At 47.9% G+C, this 14934-nt stretch overlaps 1 protein-coding gene across 1 annotated transcript; it reads right to left on the bottom strand.

Annotated features, from left to right (window-relative positions):
- Window positions 1-10697: 10697 nt before the first annotated feature.
- Window positions 10698-11087, bottom strand: LOC138925877 (uncharacterized). Its single transcript, XM_070277470.1, has one exon. The coding sequence runs from the start codon at window positions 11085-11087 to the stop codon at window positions 10698-10700; it is 390 nt and encodes a 129-aa protein (XP_070133571.1).
- Window positions 11088-14934: the final 3847 nt, after the last annotated feature.

Genomic DNA, 14934 nt, shown 5'->3' with positions numbered 1-14934 from the left:
TTTTATAAACTAATTAAACTTATTACTTCCCAATATTGTTTGCATTTCTTATTTGTGCGTTGGTTTAGCGTTGGCATTTTTTATCTATTATAAAATTTATAAACCATTTTTAAACTAATTAAACTAATTACTTCCCAATATTGTTTGCATTTCTTCTTTGTGTGAATAAATAAATAAATATTTCTATATAACACAAAAAGTGCGGAATAAAAACTCTTAACCTAGACAAAAAATCGGTGGCAAAAAATTTAATTTTTAATCGGAAATAATTTATATAATCGCGTGTATTTAATTCAGCTTTTATATGTCTTTTTTGTTACACAACAATTCTTGGTATTAGCCGCGCAGTTTTGGTTATTTATTTTTCTTTTCCGTTTTGTTTCCCCACTCCATTTTCGAAAGGTTTTATGTGACAAATTCCGGGATGACGCACTCCGAGTATTTATCTCGGGACTCAAGCGCAGCCTCACGGATGTCCTTTTTTCGGCAAAAGCCGAAGGATATGCCCTTAGCACTTGCTTTGGAGTGGATAAGTGGAGTCCAACCAAGAAAGGTACTCCTTCGCAGATTCATTTGCAAGAGGTCAGGAAGACAGGGATTTTTTTTTTTTTTTTTTTTTGGATTGCGCCATTGAGGTGAAAATCTATCCTAGATACTATTGGCCCGTACCAATAGCATGCACGATTCACCGGCATGTCTAGCCGGCGCCTACGTACTAAAGACACCCCCGCACACACCACAGACCCCGCGGTACCACTGCTAAGTATTACTTCGTGGGGAAGGGTTGCCTAATCTAGGCATTCTCCCTTAAGCGACGTTCATTTTCGAGTCTTCTTAAGTCGCCCTGTGTATAAGCTATCAACTGGCTTACCCAGTTCCTTTGCTCCTGTAAGCTACACATGAATTCCACGAGCTGCTCTGGATCTGGTAGCGATCCGACGGTGGCACGATATCTCCTACAATTGTATAATATGTGCTCTGGGTCCTCGTCTGCTCCTGGGCAGTTGGGGCACATTGGACTCTCGTCGTGTCCGAATCTATAGAGGTATTTTCTGTACCCCCCGTGACCTGTAAGAAACTGGGTAAGCTGGTAACTAACCTGACCGTTATTCCTTCCGATCCACTCCTGGATGTTTGATATTAGCCTGTGCGTCCATCTACCTTTGGTCGTTGCGTCCCACCTCTCCTGCCATGAGGATAATGCCGCTTGTCGGGCTGACGTCTTAATGGCCTCTCGGGATGAGTTCCTTCCCCGTTGCCGATTGGCTGCGTAAATTTCCTCCGCTTCATTAGCCAGAATATCGATGGGAATCATTCCGGCTAGAACGAGGGCGGCTTCCTCGGATATGGTTCTAAATCCGGATATGACTCGTAGGGCCGCTAGTCGGTACGATGCCCCTAGCTTTTTCTTAAGCCCCTGATGTCTTCTGACTGACGCAGCCCATATCGGCGCAGCGTACAGCAAGACCGACGTGACGACACTGGCTAAAAGGCGTCTCCTGCTTTCCTTTGGGCCTCCCACGTTTGGCAGCATCCTTGAGAGTGCGCCTTGGATCCTTGCAGCTTTTATGGTGGAGTACTCCACATGCTCCCCGTAGGACAACCTGTTGTCCAGCATTACCCCTAGGTATTTAATTGCCTCCTTTTAGGTGATGCAGCAGTTGCCCACCTGGATGGTAATATACTCCACCTTCTTCCTGCTCGTGAAGAGAACTGCCTCCGTTTTATGTGCTGCTAGGTCCAATCCAGAGTCAGTCATCCAGGTTGATATCCTTCGTATTGCTTCACTCGCATTGGTTTCCACGTCCTTGATTTCCTTCGCCACCACGAGCAGCGCCAGGTCGTCCACTTCCAAAGAAGTGGCCCGAGGACCGATCCCTGCGGCACCCCCGCAGTCACCTCATAGGATTTTGGTCCTTCGTCCGTGTCGTACAGCAGTGTCCTATCTGAAAGGTAGCTGGATAATATTAGTTGTAGGTATCTAGGAGTTCCTGCCAAGAACAAGGCTCGTTGGATACGTGTCCAATTAGCCGAGTTGAAGGCGTTGCGGATGTCCAGTGTTACCATCGCGCAATACTCCTTATCTCCCCATTTCCACCGGGTTCCCGCGATGGCTGCTTCCGCCGTGTCGGTCACGGCTTTGATGGCGTCCACCGTGGAGCGCGCCTTCCGGAAACCGTACTGGCTGACCGAGAGCGTTCCTTTTGCCTCAGCGAATTTCGAGACGCGAGTAGCTATGGCCATCTCGAGGACTTTCCCTACCGTGTCTAGGAGACATATGGGCCTGAATCCTGATGGGTCGTCTGTCGCCTTGTTCCCTTTCGGCAGCAGAATGAGGTTCTGCCTCTTCCACTTTTTTGGAAAAGTGCCGTGCTGAAGACACTTGTTGAAGGTCTCAGCGAAGACCTCCGGTTTCTCCTGCATGGCCTGCCTCAGGACGGAATTCGGCACTCCGTCTGGTCCTGGAGTCTTTCTAGCCTTAATCCTTTTTGCGTAGTTCCGGATCTCCTCCTCCGTAACTGGCGTAAACGGCTCCCCATCATCGGCTGGTATAGTCTCCCTTTTTGGCGGGTGCTTCGGGAACAGAGCCTCCACTATTTTCCTTAATAGGGTAGGGCATGTTGGTCTAAGGTGTTCTTGCCCATTAATCCTTTTCTTGTAGGCTGTGCCCCACCTAGCGTCGCTGACCTCCCAGTTGCACCTCCTTATTAGTGCGCTGCTAACGAAGGTGATGTCGATGATAGATCCACGCCCTGCCTTGCTGTACGTCAGCTTTTGGCCTCTATTGGCCAAAACCACGTCCAGTGCCGCGAAGTGTTCCAGGAGACTGGTGCCCCTCTCGTTCGGTGCTCGGCTTCCCCACTCCGGGCACCAGGCGTTGAAGTCCCCTCCAATGACCCCCGGCGATCTGCCTCTTGCATCCGCAACCAAGCTTCGTAGCATCCTTAGGTAGCGCGAGATTTCCCATTTTGGCCCCCGCCAACCTACCGTTGCAGCTATTAAATGTAACCCCCTTTATTTTGGCCGTCTCCGTTGATCACAGAGCCGCTCCCTTGCAGCTGCTTGCCAGCTATCCGTTTCCTGGGATGCTTCTATATGGTTCCGAGATGAGGACTACCTGTGTCTGCTCGTCTCTGACCGCCTGCCTAAGCAGAGACTGAGCCGCCTCGCAATGGTTGAGGTTGAGCTGGGTGCACTTCTGTTATGTGTCCTGCTTCCTTCCCGGCGTTGCTGCAGAGCGCGCACTTAGGTTCTTCCGCGCAGTCTTTTGCCATATGGCCGTCCTTGCCACATCTCTTGCACATTCGTGAGCGGTCGATGGCTCTCTGACACTGTTTCGCAATGTGCCCAAACTCGAGGCATCTGAAGCACTTAATGACTCTGGTCCTTTCCTGAGTCTGCCCCGCATCCAGCCTACTTTCAACCAGACTATCTTCGTTGCTTTCCGTGCACACGTGGCAGGCAGTCTAATTATAGCTGTCTGCGTCTGGCCAAAAGTCTTCCTTAAAAGGATGTCGCTTACCGGCACCCCTGGAGATTCCACCAGCTTTCCAATGGCTTCAGAAACCTCCTCCTTTATAGTGATCTCATCCAGATCCCTACACTCGATTTCGATCTTGTGCGACAAGGAGCGCACTTTCACCTAATCACCTACCGATTCCGAGACCAGGGCTTTGAAAGCTGCTGTTTCCTCCCCTGACCTCTTCAGTTGGAGCAATAGCTCTCCTTTCTGGGTCCTCCTAATCCTCGATACCGCTTCGCCTAGTCCTTGCAGCTTCTTGTCCTGCTTCACACGTCGCAGGATGTCGGCGTAACTAGATTCGCCCTTAGCTGTGATGACCAGTGCGTCCGGCCTTCGCTTCTCCTTGGGAATTGAGCTAGTTGCCCGCTGCTTCTTCGGCAGTTTCTTTTTGGGGCCAACCAGCTTCCATTCTTGGACCTCCTTGCTCGCCTGAGTTTCAGGTTCCACGGTCTGCCCTAGTGTCCTGGCTTCCGCCCTCGTTCGAGTCGCCGCCTGCGCAGTCTCCCTCTTGCTCCTCTTGTTGTTGGGGGGGTCTGGGCCTGTTCCCTTCCTCCTGGGTTCCGCTAACGGTCGAAAAAGGGGCGATGTTTGTGACGCCTGGTGTGATTTAGGCGCCTCCTTACGTCCCTGCTCGCCCGTCTGAGAGGCTAGCCGCTCATAGAGAGCTTGGATGCTCACCAGCATCTCCACTAGCTGCGCGGTCTCCTTCCCGAGGTCCTGCAGTGTTGTTGCGTCTCCAGCCTTCTGGTTTTTACTCCTGTTTTGGTTTACTCGGATTCCTGAAATAGGAGGGGTACCCCCCAGCTTGCTGCTGGGAGATCTTGCAATTTTGCAGCTTTTTGCGAAAGCCGCCTCTCCAACTGTATTCTGGATTGTGGTAATACTCATTTTATTGGGTCCCAACTCCTGAGCCGTTGTCCTTAGGTATTATGCAGTCGCGTCCTTGATCCCATGGTTGCCTTTGCGCGCAGTGAGGTCCATGCTAGGGTTGACTCTAGCCCTTACGAGGTGTAGAGTTCAGAGCCAGATCCACGTTGGTCAGGTATGGTTCATCTGAGCCTGCACGGCCAGCTCAGTGGCGACACCTAAGGAGCGTTTCCTGGAGACTTGCCAAATTTTAGCGGGACGGGGGCAGAAGCTGCATTAGCCTGGCAGCCATTTCGGCGGGAGTTCACTCCGCGTACTCAGGTGCCAGAATACCGCTGTCCGTCAGCCCAGGGTTCGTCGTCTCAAAATCCTTTTTCCAGTTACCTATCCCAGGGCTTTACTGGACTCAGCCCTGGTCGCTATCTCGCTATTTTGGAGGGGATGCCTTTCGGGTTATGGAGAAAGGTTGCGAGTAGCTCTTTCCCTGCTTACCTGCAGGGATATCCCTCTGCCCTGTCAGTCGCCTCTTACGACAAACCAGAGCTTGTTCCGATAGTATTCTTTGCTCCCGCTGCCGGGCGGGAGGGGGTTTAAAGGTTTGGGGGTTTCAAAAAAAGATTATGAATATATAAATATAAATATAAATATAAATATACATATATAATATAACCCTAACGCTAGGCTAGGGTATAGCCCGCGCCGACGGTTATGCTCCATTTGAGGGGAGCTTTTTGATAGCGCCATCTATCGGCGTCTACCGCCCATCCGTCTTCGTTGCCCCACACTGTCAGGGCTGCATTAGTAAACAGCTGACAGTGCATTGCTCTTTTTTGGTGGGTGGCCACGCTCGTGTTCTTTCCGGAGAAAAATCTCACGGAAGCCGGAAGAGCTGCAAAGAGAGTGACCGGAAGAGAAAGTGATCTCCCCGTCTCTTACCTTAGCGTTGGCGCCATCAATCCGGACGCGTCGGATGAACCCGGATTAGGGCGTTTCGAGGCGTGACACGATGTTCCCTTTCAGGTAAGACCCTTGCGCACCTGATGAGCACCTTTATGTAACACTATGTTTCGCGCAGGCACTATATGCGGCTTGCGCTTCGGGGAGCGCCACACTACGCGTCTGTCCGCTTCGACCTCCAACCTTCAACCTAGGACGACAGGGATAGGAAACAGTATCCGAAGCCGCAAGAACGCCAATATGCTTCTGCGCATGCAAATTCCCAGAAAAGTAAGGGCAAAAGTACATACTACATTAACCAACACAAGGTACAAGTACACTCTGCTCCATGCAGTACAGATACCCCCGAACCCATGGACATCGACCCAACGCTGTCCAAGATGCTTAATCCATCTCAGGCCCCGTCATACCGAAACCGGGAGCCAGCCGTGCTCGACCGATCGGGCTTACACAACAGGCAGAGGGGTAAAATACAAATTCAAATTAATAAAATTTCCGCTATCGTCAACCAACTTCTGAGGTCAGCTAAAAAGTCCCAAGTTGATACAGGGCACCTATTAGAGATGCTTTTAATTCGGAATAGGATATTAGCAATGGAGCTGCAGGGTTTAATGCTAGCAGTGGCGCTTGCCAAGGTTAATGTTGTTGGCCCCAGCATCCTAGATCATGCAGACCTAGAGGGTGTGTGGATGGAAGAGCCCACCGAGACCGCGATTAGAGATGTTTTGTCCGTATCGTCCGTTAAAATTTTATTTTATCGTCCATTAATCCTTTTCATGACGACCTTGTAGGCTGTGCCCCACCTAGCGTCGCTGACCTCCCAGTTGCACCTCCTTATTAGTGCGCTGCTAACGAAGGTGATGTCGATGATAGATCCACGCCCTGCCTTGCTGTACGTCAGCTTTTGGCCTCTATTGGCCAAAACCACGTCCAGTGCCGCGAAGTGTTCCAGGAGACTGGTGCCCCTCTCGTTCGGTGCTCGGCTTCCCCACTCCGGGCACCAGGCGTTGAAGTCCCCTCCAATGACCCCCGGCGATCTGCCTCTTGCATCCGCAACCAAGCTTCGTAGCATCCTTAGGTAGCGCGAGATTTCCCATTTTGGCCCCCGCCAACCTACCGTTGCAGCTATTAAATGTAACCCCCTTTATTTTGGCCGTCTCCGTTGATCACAGAGCCGCTCCCTTGCAGCTGCTTGCCAGCTATCCGTTTCCTGGGATGCTTCTATATGGTTCCGAGATGAGGACTACCTGTGTCTGCTCGTCTCTGACCGCCTGCCTAAGCAGAGACTGAGCCGCCTCGCAATGGTTGAGGTTGAGCTGGGTGCACTTCTGTTATGTGTCCTGCTTCCTTCCCGGCGTTGCTGCAGAGCGCGCACTTAGGTTCTTCCGCGCAGTCTTTTGCCATATGGCCGTCCTTGCCACATCTCTTGCACATTCGTGAGCGGTCGAAGGCTCTCTGACACTGTTTCGCAATGTGCCCAAACTCGAGGCATCTGAAGCACTTAATGACTCTGGTCCTTTCCTGAGTCTGCCCCGCATCCAGCCTACTTTCAACCAGACTATCTTCGTTGCTTTCCGTGCACACGTGGCAGGCAGTCTAATTATAGCTGTCTGCGTCTGGCCAAAAGTCTTCCTTAAAAGGATGTCGCTTACCGGCACCCCTGGAGATTCCACCAGCTTTCCAATGGCTTCAGAAACCTCCTCCTTTGTAGTGATCTCATCCAGATCCCTACACTCGATTTCGATCTTGTGCGACAAGGAGCGCACTTTCACCTAATCACCTACCGATTCCGAGACCAGGGCTTTGAAAGCTGCTGTTTCCTCCCCTGACCTCTTCAGTTGGAGCAATAGCTCTCCTTTCTGGGTCCTCCTAATCCTCGATACCGCTTCGCCTAGTCCTTGCAGCTTCTTGTCCTGCTTCACACGTCGCAGGATGTCGGCGTAACTAGATTCGCCCTTAGCTGTGATGACCAGTGCGTCCGGCCTTCGCTTCTCCTTGGGAATTGAGCTAGTTGCCCGCTGCTTCTTCGGCAGTTTCTTTTTGGGGCCAACCAGCTTCCATTCTTGGACCTCCTTGCTCGCCTGAGTTTCAGGTTCCTTCTTACTTCTTGATTTTTTACTTTTGACTACAAACATGATTCATGGTCCGTCGGGGAATCTGAATCGTTCATTACCTTGCATGGTGGACGGGAAATGTACGAAACTTTTCCTGAAGATTTCACTAACGACACCCACCTCTACTGAGCAAAATATTCAACGCTCATATTAATGTCAAGTCATGTAGTTCGGTGAAGAGTATCAAATTTATTTGCAAATATGTCAATAAAGGAAGTAATATGGCTCTGTTTATTCTCAGAGCCAAAATTCTCCTCGGCTGAAACCAAATGATAAAATAACTAATTATCTAATTGGCCGGTATATCAGTTCCAATGAAGCTGTCTGGCGTATTTTCGGTTTTCCAATTCATGATGGAGATCCAGCAGTTATCCATTTAGCTTTTTATGTTCACGGCCGGCACATACATTTTGCAACTGATAAATTAAACTTTATTATACTTAAATTATTTCCAACGCCTTCGATTATAAGTATTTCTCCACACATTCATAAGGAATAGCTATTTTTATTGAACTAAAAAAATTTTTTCTAGAAAAAAAGGGGCAAAACAACGAATGCCGGGGTTAGATTTATTATATAATACATCTAATTGGCTATTATATATAAAATACCCAATCATAAATAATGTCCTTAGGTTTTATATAGCAAGGTCAATGGCCAATAATAATTTAAAATTAATAATAGAAGATGAGGCAGCTAACTGCAACGGAAAATTTTATAAAATAACTAACTTAAAGAAAGAAATATTCAATACCTATTCTAAACTCTCAAACGAGAGAGTTAAATGGAAAAAATACAAACTTTTTAAAAATCAGGGGAAAAACAAAAAATTGGAAAACTTAGATGATGGTGCTATTTTTATTACCCGTAAAAATATTGTAAACGAAACAAAATTTAACGGCGCAATCCTAATTTTATTTAATAAAAGCATCATCATCTACAATATAAAATACATTAACGAAAAATAGAAATCGTTAGATTATACATATATCACAATACAAACAATTATTATATGATCACTGACTATGTTTCATCATAAACATCATAAACCCTTTTATAAAAGTAGAAATTCCAAAAACCGATACCATAATTGAAACTACAACTGAAAATGGAACAGAAAGAAATATTGAAATAATCGCTGCACAAATATAATGCATCGGGTCGATTTATCTTAGGAGGGGGAGAATTAACTAGAATTTTATATTTCACAAAATTTCAAAGCAAGAGAATGCCAATGAGTTAGGATGCTCTCGTACTCTCTCACTCCCACTCACTCAATTCATGGTGTCTCTTGCATTCATTCACTTTATTCCTATTCTATGGCAAAGGCAATAAGAATTCCTGCGGGCCTTTCATGTACATATTCATACATATAGTGTCTTTTCGCGCACGCTAAGGAAGATGACAATGCTTCCCACGTCAACCATAGACTGCCGCCCACAGTGATGTTCCATCCATTTCGCTAAGATCAAAGCATAGACGGCTTACTGCGGTAGTTCCTTTGGTATTTTTTTTGTACCCTTTATTATAATTTTTAAAAAATTTTGGAATTTTTATTAAGTGTGTTGATAAAATATTAATCGGGATACCAGAGAACAGCACGGGTGCCACTTTGCATACCCAAAAAAATTTGTGCGCGAGTACCACTCGCCACACATAAAACAAAAGGCAATACCGACACACACAATTTTTGTATTGCCTTTCTTGCACCCATGATTTTGTGCCTGTGTGTCTTAAGACTCAAAACACCCGGGTGTTTTTCGGTCGCTTGTGCAAATCATAATCAGCCACCCTCAAAAAAAGTGGAATGAGAGAATAAGTCAAAAAAATGATCGTTGGAATAGAACATGGGTATGAAAAACACACATGAAAGTCTCGGGTGTTTTGGCAAATACCCGAGTGTTTTTAAAAATCCTGGATCGCAAGCATTTTAAAGAGCGTACAGGCAGCAAAAATTTCGTAAACACCGAGTCATAAAAAGGTCATAAAAAACGGTCAAGATGGTAATAAAAAAAAAAACAATCATGAATATCGATCGTATTTTTTTTGTCGTCTAAGTGGCACCAATTCTAGACTTGGGTCAGTAAAAAAAGGTGGGAGTTTTTTGTAACCATAAAAATATATGGTTTTAAAAGAGATTTGCATTTTTACATTTTTGAACTTGATCACTTTATCTCTTTCTCCTCGGCTGCTTTCGTTGCTCTGTAAGGGTCTGCCTGTTTCTTTTCTTGTTTGGATTTTTCACTTCGCCGGCTAGCACGCGTTAACACCTACTGGGATGGGAACACCCGAAAAAACCCAAAAGACAGCCTCACAAAAAAATAGATACGGTGAATAAATAATAATATACTAATTCAACAAAAAAAAAATAAATAAATTCCAAACAAGCAAAAGTAAAAACGACTACGTTACACCATTCATCAAATCAGCAAAACAAAAAAAACACAGCGGACACGAGAACCTACGGTATTGTGGGGTCCAGGCTTCCTTGGTCCAAATCCTGGATCCGTGGGATAATCACAATCGATCTGCACTATCACATTCTGGATTACGCGTCTTCACTTCCCCCCCTTTATATTTTATCACTCACATTTCATTCTAATTCAATTTTTTTTTATTTCATCTTTTATACTTTCATTGGATAGTACTCTTAAATATTAAACATCAATTAACATAACACCTAACCAAGGCACATTGGGACGAATACAGTTAATAGATTAATTACAAAAAAAAATAAATAACAAATAAATAATTACAAAAATAAGTTTATAATCTACGCTAGGATACGGCAGGGTTTCTGCAGAAATTTTTGCCTTCGGGTGGCTCCAGTTGGTTGACGAGCTCCAAGTCCTCTTTCTTCGAAATGTAGTTAGAGCTCCGTAGAAAATTATTGGGAATTTTTAATAATTTTTTCCCACGTGTCCTCCTCCTGTTGCCGTTCTCTCTCCTTTTTTTATTTTCTTTTCTCCTCGATCCCGGCTTTCCTTTCAATCACAGCGGTTGGATCCCGCCCGGTTCGTCCTGACTTCTTCTTTCTCGGGTCCATTCAATTTGCTCCGATGTGCCATCCCTAGCCTCGTCGTGCCATCGCTTGCAGCGACTATCGACACTACGGTTTCCTTAGCTTGCGAGGATAACAGGAGTGGAAGAAAAGTGTCGACTGCTTTGATGTTAAGCCCAACGTAGGCTTCGTTCACGCCCTGAGGTTTCCGTTTATACTGGAGCTAGCCGGGCCCTCATTGTTTCAAATCTTTGGCATGAAAGACGACTATCGGTTGCCCTCGTAGGTTCTCCAGCGCGTATAGTGAGTTGCCCAGAACTTTGCATACCCTAAACTTAACATATTTTTTGCAGAACTTGTCGTTGATGTTCTTGCGGAGATTGCTAAGTACAAAGTTCCGCTTAAACACTTCTTGTCCCGGTAAGTACTTGACTTCCTTGGTTTTTAAATTGTACCTCCGCGCCGCATCTTCGTAGGCCTGGTGAATACGTTCCTTTATCCCGGAACGCTGGACTTGCTGTTTCTCCGATCTTCGTAGCTGCTGAATCTCCGACTCGTTCAACGCTTTTAGCTTTCGGGCCAGTTGGTAATCTCCACCGTTCGAAAACATATGTTGCCCGAACATTGCGAAATATGGGGACACCCCTGTCGAGCAATGTGACGCTGCCCTCAGTGCCGCCTGCACCTCCGGTAACCGTTCATCCCACCCTAATGGCCGCGAGTACCGACTGGTTGACGCGCTCGGATCCGTTTGCTTGCGGTGCGTATCTGCCCGTTTTCATGTCCAAGGAGGTCCAAATTTTGGTGGTCGAATTCTCTAAGGAATTCGACCACCGCCAACGACGGTGCTCTGGGCATAGCTTTCAACCAGGCAAACTTTGTAAAGTGGTCTACCACTAAAAAAAACATGGTGTTGCCGCGCCTGGATCGGGGGTATTTTCCGAGGAAATCCAAGTATAACTTTTGCATTGGTCTGTCGGTTTCTACTTCTTTTCCCATCGGCGGTCTCGTAATGTGCGTGGAGTGCTTATTTCTTTACAGCTAACGCAGGAACTAACCCATTCTTTCACCTGTTACACCATGTTCGGCCAATAGTACATTCGCTGTAGCCTCGCTCCGGTCTCGCTGTAGTCTTCCGGATCCCCCCGTGCAGCGCCATCTCCCCTTCATGAGCTTGTTGTACTAATGTACTTGTTACTTCCTCAGGGACCCACAATTTCCAGTCGAACTCATCGCTGTCCTCCCGGCAAAAACGAGTCTTCTTGAAAAGTAAGCCTTCTTCAACTCGTAAGTCTGGGATCTCCTTGCTCTTTTACTAACTTTACTCTTTCCAGGTACTCCTCACTTGCGAACGCCGTCGTCTCCATGTTCACAAGGCTCAGCTCTTCTACATCGTTGGGGCGCGAAGGAGTATCGGCCACCACATTGCCCTTTCCTTTCCGATGTTCGAAGTTAAACTGGAAAGGCTGTAGCGCTAGAAACCATCTGGCCAGTCTCCCTTCCAGATTTTTAAAAGACATCAGCCACTTAAGGCTCGCGTGATCCGTCAAGATGGTGAACGGCATCATCTCTATGTAGGGACGGAACCTCTCAACAGCTTTGACTGCAGCCAGACACTCCTCCGAAAAGAAGGCGATCGGACGTTCCGCTTTATTGTCGTTTTTCTGGAACAACACCGCGCCGATACCTACATGACTGGCATCACACTGAATCCAGAAGTGTTTCCGGAAGTCAGGGTGGGTTAAAACTGGCGCACAGGTCAGTGCTTGCTTTAGCTTCTGGAACACTACTTCCGCTTCAAGTGCCCACTGTAGCCCTTTCCATCTTTTCAGGCAATCGGGTAAAGGAGCGCTTATTTCGGAAAAATCTTGTATGAACCTTCTATACCAATTCGCCGTGCCAAGGAAACTGCGCAACTGTCGGACGTTCTTCGGGACCTCAATTTCTTTAATGGCTGCGATCTTCTGTGGATTCTTTTTTTCAGAGCGCCATCTCCTAAAACATACCCTAAATACCGCAAGTATTTAAAACAGAACTTTGATTTCTGCAACCCGATGGTCAAATTCGCCCTCCGTAAGCATCTTCCCACTTCTGCTAGCAACTCGCAATGCTCCTCAAAGGTCTTCGAGATCATTAACAGGTCATCCAGATATACGAACACTCGGTCTCTGAGTCTCTGTGGGATGACTCTATCCATCAATCTGCATAGTCTTTGCGCCGCATTGCATAAGCCAAAAGGCATCCTCCGGAACTGATATAGCGGCCTACCAGGTATAGTGAAAGCCGTATACGGACGACTTTTTTCATCCAGTTCCACTTGCCAAAACGCGTGTTTCAGGTCGATGCTGCTGATGAAAATCGTGTCATCGACCCGGCTGAGGATGGACTCTATATTCTGCAATGGGTAGGCATCCGTCACCGTCAATGCATTTAGCTTCCGTGCGTCCAAACACAGCCTGTTCTTGCCGGGTTTTTGCACCAACGTCGTGCGGTTATTCCACGGACTCTCACTCAGCTCGATGACTCCGAGTCTCAACATTTCGTCCACTTCAGCGAACAAGAGTTGCTGCTTGGCCGGGGACACTGGATAAAACTTTTCTTTGACGGGCACTGCCCCCTCTACTAGCTGTATGGTGTGATGTTCCATTGGGGTGAGTCCTAACCCTTGCTTCTCATATGATAGGAAACCTTCCTTTACCTTATCCAGCCGTTCCTGTTGTTCGTTAGTTAGGGCGTGAGGCTCTACTGGTTCCCCTTTGCTGTGGAACTCGGTTTCCACGTTCTCCAACGACTCGACCGACTCGATGTGGAACTTCCTCCAAAAACCTACGCCCAGGTATAGTTTCTGCTTCAAAGAGGGGCAAAGCAGGATCGGGATGCGGTGAGTTTGACCTTGGTATCTTATCTCCGGATAAACCTTGCCAAGCACCTGGTGTTTTGCACCGCCCGCGGACTGCATGATTGCTCGCGTCTTTTCCCGTCTCAATCCTAATTTTTCGATCAATTCCAGACAACCTTCCCCGAGGAAACTGACGGATGCACCACTGTCTAACAGGCCTTCGATGCTGCTTCCTCGAACCGCGGCTCGAATCGCCGCACATATCCTTTGTCTCTCGGTCCTCCGCTGCCGATTCCTTCGCCAGGCACGTTCGATTCTCGGAGATACTGGGTCTTCTTGGAAACCCCGCGGCTCACCCTCCTTGTAATGAAATTGGATTCCCATCCGATCTTTCTACCGTTGGACTCTGCTTATTTATGTTTACTAATATTTGATTAATATGCTTAACACTACTTATTTTCTTATTTCCTAGAGTCTGCGGATCGGCCTCTATCTTGATGCAAATGGGTTGGAACGTGGCTCCTCGGCCCGGGACATGCTCCTTCCCCCGTTTCCCGACTGACACTTTGGACATTTCGGCAACATGACTCCGGGAGTGCCACATTTGTAGCAAAATATGTTGCGCACCGTTGACTCACACTCCCAAAATGTGTGCCCCCGCTCGTTGAAGTTCCAGCAATTCAGGGTCGACTTATCCCTCGACTTCTCTTGTCGGTGCAGGGCTTCGACTTCACCCTCCTCGGGCCTCCGCCGCCTGCCTAGACCATCGAGTGGCTAGCATCCTCTCCGCATCGTGACCTTCCACTAACACATGGAACTCCCTTAGTACCTCGCTCCACGGTATGCGATAAAACCTCTGCAGGTGCTCCAGTCGGAACACGAACTCCGAGACCGGCATGCTTCTGGGACTGCCATCGAACAACAAGCCCCATTTGCGGAGATGTCCCACTTCCATTCGGGCCTGGCTTGACCCTCGCGTTTGCCCCAACGACTCGGCTTGGTTCATTGACGAGGGTGCGTATGACGAGTCCCATTCTGGCTCCATCTCCAGCGACAACGCTTGACCCGGCGGTTGGTAACCCCGTACTTCCCAGCCGCTCCTGGACGCGGCTCGTTCCGGAGGCCTCGACTGATCCTGCTTGCCGTATATGTTCGGTGGTGGCTTTGAATAGTCTTCCGGCAACGGGACCACCTGTCTTATTGTGTCCGCCCTTGCTTCTGCGCGCTGCATCTTTGGTCCGGTTGGTGGTGCAGATGATGGCCCCTGCCATCCTCGGTCGGAACACCTTGCCGTCGGCTGACACGGAGGCGGCTGTTGAAACTGACGTTCGGGAGGCTTCATCGAATGAGACTCTGCCGGCTGCTGCTGCTGTTGACTCATCCACTGGCTCTCGAAGTCCTTCCTCCACGATGCCATGCAGTCGTTTATGTCCTTCATAAACAGCATCATGTCGGCCTGCATTTGCTCCTTAAATGCATTGAACTCACTGTGCTTTCCCGATTCATACGTCTGTTGTGCCTGAAACAGTGCCGTATTAACTGCCGACCGAATCTCTGACGGAACCTCCGGCTGGACCTTCGGTATCGCTCCTCTGCCACTGCTTCCTTGATCGTAGCCTCTTGTTACTTCGGC

This window comes from Drosophila bipectinata, chromosome 2L (assembly GCF_030179905.1).
Source record: "Drosophila bipectinata strain 14024-0381.07 chromosome 2L, DbipHiC1v2, whole genome shotgun sequence".
Lineage (NCBI taxonomy): Eukaryota > Metazoa > Arthropoda > Insecta > Diptera > Drosophilidae > Drosophila > Drosophila bipectinata.
Note: the sequence above shows the minus strand (reverse complement) of the source record. Positions and strands in the feature narration are given on the sequence as shown.

Bases quoted from the DNA above. Each gene is read 5' to 3' on its own strand.
- LOC138925877 (XM_070277470.1), bottom strand. From the start codon at position 11,087: ATGTTCGGGCAACATATGTTTTCGAACGGTGGAGATTACCAACTGGCC.